At 34.9% G+C, this 11,263-nt stretch overlaps 3 protein-coding genes and 1 long non-coding RNA gene across 5 annotated transcripts in view; 2 read left to right on the plus strand and 2 right to left on the minus strand.

Moving 5' to 3' along the window:
• LOC117108464 (2-amino-3-ketobutyrate coenzyme A ligase, mitochondrial-like) overlaps nucleotides 1-4,022 on the plus strand; it is a 5,054-nt gene extending 1,032 nt beyond the window's left edge. Inside the window, exons 1-2 of one of the 2 annotated variants that reach the window (XM_033250478.1) lie at nucleotides 649-698; nucleotides 2,326-4,022. In XM_033250478.1, coding sequence (XP_033106369.1) covers nucleotides 2,419-3,687 — 1,269 coding nt within the window. In that variant the 5' untranslated portion in view covers nucleotides 649-698; nucleotides 2,326-2,418 and the 3' untranslated portion in view covers nucleotides 3,688-4,022. Of the gene's footprint in view, nucleotides 1-648; nucleotides 699-2,325 lie in introns of those variants that run through there. The other variant, XM_033250477.1, reaches the window with a different exon arrangement.
• A 1,629-nt stretch (nucleotides 4,023-5,651) lies between these two features.
• LOC117108493 (cell wall adhesin EAP1-like) lies at nucleotides 5,652-7,381 on the plus strand. The gene is made up of 2 exons (XM_033250513.1): nucleotides 5,652-6,602; nucleotides 6,985-7,381. Exons 1-2 carry the CDS (start codon nucleotides 6,317-6,319, stop codon nucleotides 7,047-7,049), a joined length of 351 nt encoding a protein of 116 aa, XP_033106404.1. The 5' UTR covers nucleotides 5,652-6,316; the 3' UTR covers nucleotides 7,050-7,381.
• On the minus strand, nucleotides 6,611-9,498 carry LOC117108495. The gene is made up of 4 exons (XR_004445373.1): nucleotides 9,366-9,498; nucleotides 8,933-9,035; nucleotides 7,406-7,558; nucleotides 6,611-6,902 (listed from the first exon to the last, which is right to left on the minus strand). It is a non-coding gene; the product is annotated as an uncharacterized LOC117108495 (long non-coding RNA).
• Nucleotides 9,499-9,683: 185 nt separating this feature from the next.
• LOC117108483 (SCO-spondin-like) overlaps nucleotides 9,684-11,263 on the minus strand; it is a 7,715-nt gene continuing 6,135 nt past the window's right edge. The window contains exons 5-6 of the mRNA XM_033250498.1: nucleotides 10,745-11,116; nucleotides 9,684-9,887 (exon numbers count right to left, since the gene is read on the minus strand). Of these exons, the coding sequence (XP_033106389.1) occupies nucleotides 9,684-9,887; nucleotides 10,745-11,116 (576 nt within the window). The remainder of the gene's footprint in view (nucleotides 9,888-10,744; nucleotides 11,117-11,263) is intronic.

Below are 11,263 nucleotides of genomic sequence, written 5' to 3' on the forward strand. Positions count from 1 at the left end.
AATAAGGCCACTGTAACATCAATCTGTATCATGCAGTGTATTTAACTGGCGTTAAATCGCCTAAATTACTGTATAAATCAAGCTTGTATTTAATTTATTATTTTTGTTTTCTGAAATTGATGTACAGTGTATGTGACTGTAATATCTCGAAAAGAAGCCTATGCTATCTTGAAAAAAGGCCCATGGGCTTCTTTTCGACTGGCTAATTTTGCAAACTAAAAAAGGGGCCTCAATTCGAAATGGGCTTTATCTCGAGATTAATATGCAAGCGATCAGCCCGACTTGGCAACAACTATTAATACTAGGCTTTTTGATGATGATGATAGTGAATGATGATGATGAATGATGATGTAATGACGAAGATACATATTAAACCACATCTCATCTCACATCACACCACCGCAATAGATGCATACATATAATTAGGTATATACTTTGTATATATTATTGACTCACAATGAACAAAAACGTCAAAAAACCCCAAAACTTTCGTTACAGATACGTGTGACTGGGGATGGGCCAACCAGCACTGCTCAGTGATTAAGTTCACTTTGGTTGGCCCTGGTCTTTGTATTGTTAGACCTCTGTTTACGCCATAGAGCTATAAAGTAAATCGATAATGATATACGCCCTCTATATGGGCTGTGAATCCATTGCTGTTCCATGCTGGATGTGATATTGAAGTCGGGAAGCTGGACGTGAGTTTAATTTATTTAGTATAATTTATTTATCATTGGGCCAATACACTGCAGATTGTTTCTGGCCTAGTCTAATGTTAGATAATCGGGCCCATTTTTCTATTTTCAAACCGGTGTTGTTAACTGAAGGTGTACAAGAACATGTTAGTTAGTGTAGGCCTAGCCTAAGCTAGGCCTACATCTTAGGCCTAGGCTAGCCTAGGCCTAGTAGTAGTGGAAGTAGGCCTAGCCTAGGTGTAGTTCTAGCTAGTAGTAGTGGCCTAGCTAGTGCTAGTGCTAGACCTACCTATGATGTGTATTTTCATTAAATCTTGATTGATGTGTTGTTTATATTATGTGTTGGTTCCTCGTGTTATTATGTGGGCTCCATCGCATCTACTACTAGCTAGGCTAGTAGGCCTCTAGTTTTCAGACAGCAGTTGCAGCTGGCCGATCCAGGTCGTGGCGAAAGGGGGCTTTTATAATTATTGTTATGTGAATGTAAATGAATAACAAAGGCAACGATTAACCCTGGTATTCTTAAAACGAACATTAGTTGTAGTTCGAGCTAAAACTCCAAAATTACGTCATTTTGTATTCTTAAAACGAACTTCAACTAGCACAACGACTAAATCACGCGAACCTTGATTATGACACCTCTGCATGCCTAGGGTCAGGCTAAATCACCGAAATATTTACCCCACTAAAAACATGATTTTTGTGACTCGCAATAAAGTGAAATGAATAAAAACGATTGTATATACGCAGGTCTAATATATCTTCAGTGTGTTAAACAAAAGAGACAACAAGTTTAGCTTCTTAACATGTTTTGCTAGCCACATGCGTTAGTTCCTGATTTGCACAAAATCCCCTCGCGTTGTGGTCACGAAGCTGTACCATAACAACAAAGATGGCGCCGCCCTCGCTCGGGCTCAACTATAATAGTTATCCAAAGAAAGCAAATTTCCAGTGACTGGTCAAATTCTCTATCTTTATATGTTAACGACTAATATAGTTATTAATATAGAAAATTAATTAAGCGAATGATTATTTATTACAAATTATGAGGAAATATGTTTAGAACGGCAGGCGCCAGCTTAATATACATCAGTGTTACCGGATCTCTAAAATTTCATCTGCTATTAAAATGAGCTCTTTTTATTGGTTAGTTTGATAGTCCTTGCTTGCTAGCCGTCTTCAGCTAAACTAAAACTAGGACTTGATTTAGTCGTAATTAGAACTTCAACTACGTTGTTTATGAATACATATTCAAGATTAAGTTGCAACTAGGACTAAACGTTTTAAGCATACGAGCCTTGAGCTCTTTAACTTTGGCACTATTTCGTAATAACGCACAGTAAATTGGGGCCGAGTTGACTCAAAATTTATACTGTAAATGCATGCAAAGTTGTGTTGGCAGTGAGTGTAATGAAAGGGGTTTAAGTGTATGCAGTTTGGCAAACCTTTTTATCACTGTCTATATAATAATAGTGGTGTTCGGTTATAAATACTGTATTGTATTTAAACATGATAGCAAATGATGATTACAGTAATCATAGTCTAACAAGCCAGTTTTTATAATCCAGACTATCGTTATTCGCGAATATATGATTACTGCATAACATAGATGTTGGTTTTTTTATTACAGATTCAGCAGTTACAGTGAAGGCTCTCCCTATATTGTAGTAGGACAAGATTTGGAGACCAAGAGCATTGTATTTTTAGAAAGAAAATTACCATAATGTCATTGACGTTGATAAAACGCCTGCAGCCATGTACTCTACCAGCCTACAAGTATCATTCTTACAGCACTGCTCCCTTAGGAGTGATGAACCAAGTTCTTGGAGAAGTCATGGATGCCATTCGATCAGCAGGAACCTACAAACCAGAGCGTGTAATAACGACAAAGCAAGCAGCACAAATAAAAGTTAAGGGATCCAACAGAAACATTTTGAATTTCTGTGCCAATAACTATTTAGGATTGTCGAGTAATCTTGAAGTAGTAGAGGCAGCCAAGGAATCATTGGATCGTTATGGTAATGGATTAAGCTCAGTTCGATTCATATGTGGTACACAGGATATTCACAAAGAATTGGAACAGAAAATAGCCAAGTTTCATGGACGAGACGATGCCATTCTCTACATTAGTTGCTTTGATGCAAATGCAGGAATTTTTGAGTCTCTGTTAGGTCCTGAAGATGCAGTAATTTCTGATGAACTTAACCATGCGTCCATTATTGATGGTATAAGGTTGTGTAGGGCTGAACGACTCCGCTACTATCATATGAGTATGCCGGACCTAGAGCAAAAACTACAAGAGACGCAGGGAAGTCGAATGAGACTGATTGTAACCGATGGTGTATTCAGCATGGATGGTGATGTGGCACCACTGAAAGAAATATGTGATCTTGCAGACAAGTATAATTCATTAGTATTCATAGACGAATGCCATGCAACCGGTTTCTTAGGTGCTACCGGTCGAGGCACTGAGGAATTTCTAGGTTTAGATCGCCGCTGTCACATTATTAATTCCACACTTGGGAAAGCTTTGGGAGGGGCTGCAGGCGGCTACACAACTGGGCCCCAGTCTCTCATCGATATGCTGCGACAAAAATCTCGTCCATATCTCTTCTCCAACTCACTCCCACCTCCAATTGTAGCCAGTGCTTCCAAGGTCTTTGACTTGATCACAAAGGATAACTCCATCATTGCAAAAGTCACTTCAAACACTAAAAGATTCCGGGACAAGATAACTGCAGCTGGTTTTGAAGTCTGGGGCAAGGATCATCCCATTTGTCCCATTATGCTTGGGGATGCCAGTCTTGCAGGCAAGTTTGCTGAGGAGATGTTGGAAAGAGATATTTATGTGATTGGATTCAGCTTCCCAGTTGTTCCCAAAGGTTTGGCTCGTATTCGCGTGCAAATTTCCGCAGCCCACACCGAAGATGAGATTGATCGTGCAGTTGATGCCTTCATAGAAGTTGGCAAAAAACTTGGAGTGATACCATAATAATAATCCTTCAAAATTCTATGATTTTCAATTAAATATATTTGTTGTGATTTTTACATTATTACACTTATGAACAAATTTGAAAATGTAAAGGTGTATTAATTGCTTTATACAGTAAACCTGTAAATTCTCAAATTTACAGGTGTATAATTGCTTTATTTTGAATTGCATTATTAGAGGGCTTTAAAAAAATTGCATTCAACTGTAGCCAGTAGTTAGCAATAGCATGTATAACAGGGTATATTATATATTTATTTTATGTATTTTTACTCATGTTATATTTAGTTTTTATTGTCCTTCTTTTAGATCTTTAGTCTATTTTAGTTATTTATATTTATTTTTTATTTTAATTATGTATTTTTACACATGTTATATTTAGTTTGTAATGTCCTTCTTTTAGATTTTTAGCCTATGTTATTTATATTTAATTTATATATACTATACTATATATATATATATATAATATAATATATAATATAATATATAATACCGTAAAACCTTAAATTGAAGCCCAATGTGCTTAATCTTGAGATGAAGCTCATCTCGAAAGCCCCTCTTTAGTTTGCAAAATTAGCCTCGAAAAGGAGCCCATCTCGAAAAGAAGCCGATGGACTGCTTTTCAAAATATTTTATTTCGAGGTAGTACAATACATACACTGTGCATGCATTTCAGAAAACAAAATAAGTAAATAAACCAGAGGTGACGGAACTAGGGGGTGCTGCGTTATGGAGAGTAATGTGTGACCGGAAATGGTCTGCAGTCGGTTGTACAGCAACTTGAAACTATTTATGTAATGCATGAATAAAGTTTGGGGTTTGTCGGGTAGTGAAATGATTATTGTACATTGTAAGTGCTCCAGTTACTCCATGCATAAGTGTAAGCTAAATTGCGGTGATTAATTAGCGAAGATATGGAGACAATTATTTCGAAGTACGGTGCTCATGAGCCAAGAGGGAATGCAAATGCTTTGTGAAAAATGAGTCATTTTCACAAAGGAATACACGCAGCTGGTTAGCGAACAATATGCAAATGCTTTGTGAAAATGAGTACGCCACGGTAATCATTTTCACAAAGGAATACACGTAGCTGGTTAACGAACAATATGCAAATGTTACATGAACACCTGGGAAGGAAGGTGCAATATCATGTTCTGTTGACCTAGCATACGTCTGTACTGTAGTGTGGGGGGTGGGAGGAACGGTAAGCATAAGTTGGTTAGCCAACAATATGCAAATGTTACATGAAAACCTGGGAAGGATGGCAGATCATGTTCTGTTGCCTAGCCTACTGATGTACTGAGTAGCGGGGGACAGTGAGGCTATTTATTAGTAAGACAAGGCCTAAGTGAACAGTGCAGTTATATATGATAGAAAGTACACTGTCGAAAGAAATAAATTAAAATAAGGGAAAAAAATTAAATAAGAATTATTCAGTTGACGTATGCATGTTAACTATGCGTGACGTAATCTTATGACGTATGGATGTTAATTATATTGTGAGTGTGACGTCACCAAAAAATAAAAATGTTCTATTATAACAAAAATAACTACAAGGTTTGTGGGCGTAAATTCTATAATAAAAATTAGGGGTATGTAGTACCATCTCTCTGCCATAAAAAATTACAGCTCCCACTGTCGTCTCAGTCGAGAAATATGGGTAGATGAAGTTTTTCTCGCAAATCTGACTACAAAACCATATCCAAATTTCACGTTCCACTTCTGACTTTGAGTTGTGCTTCGCATACGCCACTTAGGGCGGCGTGTTCCGGGAACCCTGCGTCTAGCTTGGTGTATACATTAGTTTAGGTAATTTAATGCCAGGTAAATGCACTTCTTTTAAATTGTACAAAATTTACAGCATTCATTTTAAAAAGAAGCACCCCTCTTTACTTTGCAAATGTAGTCTCGAAAAGAAGCTCATCTCGAAAAGTAGCCCATCTCGAAAAGAAGCAAAAACAAAAAGAAGCCCACATCCAAAGTTCGCAAAAAAAGAAGCCCAGGGCTTCAATTGGAGGTTTTACGGTATAATATAATATAATACAATATATAATATATATATTGTATAATTTACAGCGCATAGAGACCTATGTATTATGCACATTACAAATCCCACTTATTATTCTTAGTATATATGATTGTTATTACTCTTAATTGTTTTCTACACTTTTCAAAATATTAGGACTTTCAGTATGTCATTCTACTCATAAGTCTTTGCCTATCCTGAAAAATTTCCAGGTTAAACACTAATGCTCTTGGACTAACCACTGCAAACAATTTCGTTTCTGGACAATATTTTTGTAAACTTTATTTATTGCGTATGCATGTTGTAGTAGCTGAATAAAATAGTCTTTTGCACATAATGTTAGTATTTGATGTTTTCTCGTAGTAGTTGTATAAATGTAGAGTACATAAAATCGACTGACTGAAGATGGTTTTTACATTTCCACCAGTCAAGGGATGGAGATCATGCTAAAGCAAATCCTATTCATATCATACAAAGATCTTAGAATATGATCTTTGATAACTTATCAAGGAGGTGGCAGCAGCAGGCTTAGCTTAATAGTAGCAGCAGGGTATTTAGCCGTACCAATCTCATAAGCAGTAACAACATAACACCAGCAACATCAACATGAACACCAACAACTTCAAAGCCAGCAACGTCAACACTTCAGCAACTTCACCACCAGCAATCTCAACACCAGCAACCTCAACACCAGCAACCTCATCACCAGCAACCTCAACACCAGCAACCTCAACACTAGCAACCACAACACTAGTGACCTCATCACCAGCAACCTCAACACCAGCAACCTCATCACCAGCAACAACACCAGCAACCTCAACACTAGCAACCTCAACACCAGCAACCTCAACACCACAAACCTCCACTCCAGCAACCTCAACACCAGGGAGTAGTGAGTAGCATAGTTTATGATCACAACTTGTATCTGATAAGTTCATCAAATGACCTAATTGTAAACAATTCATTAAATCTCACCTGATGTGAATGCCTCCTCGATAACATTTGAGGAGATCTCTAGTCCAGCATGTGGCTCATTCGTATTCTCAATATATATCCTCAGAGTGTGGTACTCTGTCTTTGTTGGGTTGCCGTTATCTTGAACTGCAACTATGATATCGTGGTACTGTTGCCTCTCATAGTTGAAGCACGCGTCATTGAAGAGTTGCTGGCATTCAGCATCAGAGAGAGCTGTCTGAAATTTTAAGTTGTGGCTTTGTGTGATATATTTATTATTGCTATGTATATTAATATTATTTTATAATTTTTTATGACAGGGGCCCGAGCTTATGACGAATATGTTCAGTTCAGTTGTATGGAAAATACACCAGTAGCCTGTTGAAAGAGTAAATCAGTCAAAATACAGCAGAATACCTCAATGATACATCTTTATATATATATATATATGTATATATATATATATTTATGTACAGTTTATATATATAAACATAATAATTGGTTTCTGTAAATTTCTATTGTGGCTGCCTTATGCTAATCCCTTATTGTTTTATCTTTTTAAATTTTTAATGCTTTTACTCTTTTTCCAATTTCTGCTTTTGACTTGTTTTTATGTATATTCAATTAATGTTTACTTTAGTTGCCAATAAAGATATTTTGAATTTGAATTGAATCGTAACATATGAATAAACTAAGTAAGATATTAGGATATAACTGTTTTTCCTACATAAAAGGACTTACTTGTAGTAGATTGCCAGAAGAGATGCTAAACCTGCCTTGAGCGTCATCAACTAATGTATATGTGTATGTTTGTCCGGCATCTTGGTCTACAGCTTGAAGAAACCCGACTGCCGTGTTACCATTAGTATTTTCTATTACTTTATCATTTGTAATCTGCAATGAAGAAACACCACTTTAGCTTCCTACTATCAAGTTTGTTTACTTTATATACTGTCTCTTATACACATCTAGATGTGTATAAGAGACAGCTGTACGGTAATCCAATCTAATAAAGGGAATGCTGTTCCCAGTGCATTGTGTTAAAAACATCCTTACACACTGTGGGCCCATGTAGATGAACCTAGTGTTGGATTCCTATTTCTGCTTTTGACTTGTTTTTATGTATATTCAATTAATGTTTACTTTAGTTGCCAATAAAGATATTTTGAATTTGAATTGAATCGAAACATATGAATAAACTAAGTAAGATATTAGGATATAATTGTTTTTGCTACATAAAAGGACTCACTTGTAGTAGATTGCCAGAAGAGATGCTAAACCTGCCTTGAGCGTCATCAACTAATGTATATGTGTATGTTTGTCCGGCATCTTGGTCTACAGCTTGAAGAAACCCGACTGCCGTGTTACCATTAGTATTTTCTTCTACTTTATCATTTGTAATCTGCAATGAAGAAACACCACTTAGCTTCCTACTATCAAGTTTGTTTACTTTATATATATACCTCTATATATATATATATATATATATATATATATATATATTGTTTATGTGTGTGTATTATATATTATATATGTATTATATATATTAAGATGTTATATATATTATATATACATAATATGTATTATATATATATTATATATATATACATACATATATTATATATATTATATATGTATATATTATATATTATATAATTATATATTATATATCGGCCTATATATATTAGTATTAAGATACCTTTATAGAGTGGCCGTATTAGTAAAAGCAATATAAAAGTAAAATATAAAATAAAATAATATAATATAATATATAATATAAATATAAAAGTAGGGTACAGTACCGTAGTACTGAATATTTGCCCCATTAGTTTTCTTTGACATTAATCTGCTGTGTAGTTTATATGAATCTTATTTAACATAATAATACGAAATCAATACACATAATCTTGCATCTATGAAAAGGACGGCTTATTTTATTTACATAGGTCTTTATAATGTTCGACGAACAGATCTCGTACGATGTAAACTTCAATCAATTAATCGAACAAACTTGTATAGCGCCAAAATCGATCACATGAAGAATGTTCGGTGGCGCTGAATGACAATGATATAATTTCAGATTGCACAAATTGGCTTAATATCATTATTAATTAAGATTAAATGAATTTTTCTTCAGCAATAATGATAATAAATATATTTAAGCCTTTTTAACAGAAACTTAAGCATTACGATGGTAATCCAATCATTGTGCCTAACTCTACTAATTTATTACCAGGGCTGGTTTTAAGATTTTGGAAGTGTTCTTACCGTCACGCCACTGGGGGAATCATTGGTATCAAGAACTTGAAGGGCAAGTTCCTGCTCTACCCACAATCCAGCTGAATCGGTTGACCTCACTGTAACCGAATAACTACAGAGGAAATTTTCATTCATCATTACACTCATTATCATCAATTTCATCGTCATCGTCTACATCATCCTCATTTTAATTTTCATCATCTCAATATCCTAATCAACGATTTATTTTTCATTTTTATCATTTAGTCTCCTCTTTATCTCTATCATTGTTGTCATCGTTATCCATATCATCTTTATCTCATATTCATTATTATTATTATTATTATTATTATTATTATTATTATTATTATTATTATCTCATATTTATTATTATTAATATTATTATTAATATTATTATTATTATTATTATTATTATTATTATTATCATCATCAATAGGCTTACTTGTCTTGTAACTCATAATCCAGAGCCTGACGAAGGTATATTTGGTTATCGACAATTGTTATAATGTTGTATACATCTTCAACTATTGTGTATGTATACGCATCCCATGCAGCGTCAACGTCATCAGTTCTCAACACCGCCACCGCATTTCCAAAAGTATTTTCTTCAACCATGATTGTGTTACCACTAAATGTTGTTACCTTTATTATTATTATTATTATTATTATTATTATTATTATCTCATATTCATTATTATTAATATTATTATTATTATTATTATTATTATTAATATTATTATTATTATTATCATCAATAGGCTTACTTGTCTTGTAACTCATAATCCAGAGCCTGACGAAGGTATATTTGGTTATCGACAATTGTTATAATGTTGTATACATCTTCAACTATTGTGTATGTATACGCATCCCATGCAGCGTCAACGTCATCAGTTCTCAACACCGCCACCGCATTTCCAAAAGTATTTTCTTCAACCATGATTGTGTTACCACTAAATGTTGTTACCTGTAAATTTCAATTTCAGACATGATTATTTATCAGAAAATTGGACTATCACTGTACATTAAAAATGTGAATGTCAAAAATGCAATAGTTTTAGTAGGTCTATAACTTAATATAGGATATGTTCCTTCATCATCATGATCGTCATCGTCGTCTTCATTATCATTGTCATCGTCATCATCTTCATCTGCATCATCATTATCATCATCATCATTATCATCATCATCATCTTCCGTCATTATTATCATCATCCTAATCCATCCCCAGTATTCCCTATTTAATATTCCTCTCCATCATCCTTCTCCTCTTCGTCCTTTTCTTCATCATCATCATCAGCATCATCATCATCCTTATCATTTTCATCCTCATCCATCCTTAATCCGTTGTTTAATGTTCCTCACCATTATAGGTTCTCATCTTCGTCCTCTTCATCATCATCATCATCATTATCATCCTTATCCACCCTTACACTTATCCTCTGTTTAATGTTCCTATCACCATCATCCGTCTCCTCTTCGCCCTCTCATCAACATAAACAGCACCCTCAGAAATAATTTATTTAGTAATTTAATAACGAAATTTTAGACTAAATATTTTTCAATTAAATTAATATTTTTCGGTTTTATTTTTAGCTCAACTCTCATTTCTAACTGTTTATCTTTAAAGCTGGGCTCCGGTTTTCTGAGACGCACAAACGGTGTTTAACTAAAAACTCGGGAACGGTTAATGAGATACAGATTTTTGAATATTTAAACTGTGGGAAAAGGGGTGGTTACAACATATTAAACATTTTTTCCTCCGGAGCCTGGCTTATAGAATAAACAAAATCAAATGTAATACAGTAATAGTTAATAACTCACCCCTGTTGGTGGATTATTGACAATTGTACAATACACCTCAGTGTAGTAGCTCCACTGTCCGGTCGCTAAGCATTGGATGTATCCCGGGCTAGGCCCTTGTAATTCATAGCTATAACCAGATCTTAATTCACATGATAACTGACAGATATGATTGTAGGAGTAAATAGTTCCCGTGCCACATGTTGTTGTGGGCGGGACACAAGAAGAACCACTGGTTAGTGTGGTTGGACAAGAGGAAAACACTGGGGCTTCACAGGTAACGATCTGGCATTCCGTCGCTAAATTTCCGGTGAGTTGGTAACCGGAATTGCAGCTACATTGGCCTCTACCAAAGCACGAATGCTGACAGAATATATTACAGTTGCTTGTTTCCTAGAACGAATTTAATAATATTGATAACTTCAAATGAAAATATTGTAAGTACGGATATAGGGGGCTCAACACATAACCATGATGAGTTAAACATTACGCCTACAAAAGTACAATACACTAGTAATACATGCCTACTGTTATGATGTA

Source organism: Anneissia japonica, unplaced genomic scaffold, assembly GCF_011630105.1.
Source record: "Anneissia japonica isolate Jap-2015-1 unplaced genomic scaffold, ASM1163010v1 scaffold3940_len624931_cov186, whole genome shotgun sequence".
NCBI classification, from domain to species: domain Eukaryota; kingdom Metazoa; phylum Echinodermata; class Crinoidea; order Comatulida; family Comatulidae; genus Anneissia; species Anneissia japonica.

What these genes read in the sequence shown, in the direction of transcription:
- LOC117108493 (XM_033250513.1), top strand. Translation starts at nt 6,317, where the DNA reads ATGAACACCAACAACTTCAAAGCCAGCAACGTCAACACTTCAGCAACT. An exon ending in AACCTCAACACCAGGGAGTA is followed by an intron (nt 6,603 to 6,984) that starts GTGAGTAGCATA and finishes TTTTTATGACAG; the next exon opens with GGGCCCGAGCTTATGACGAA.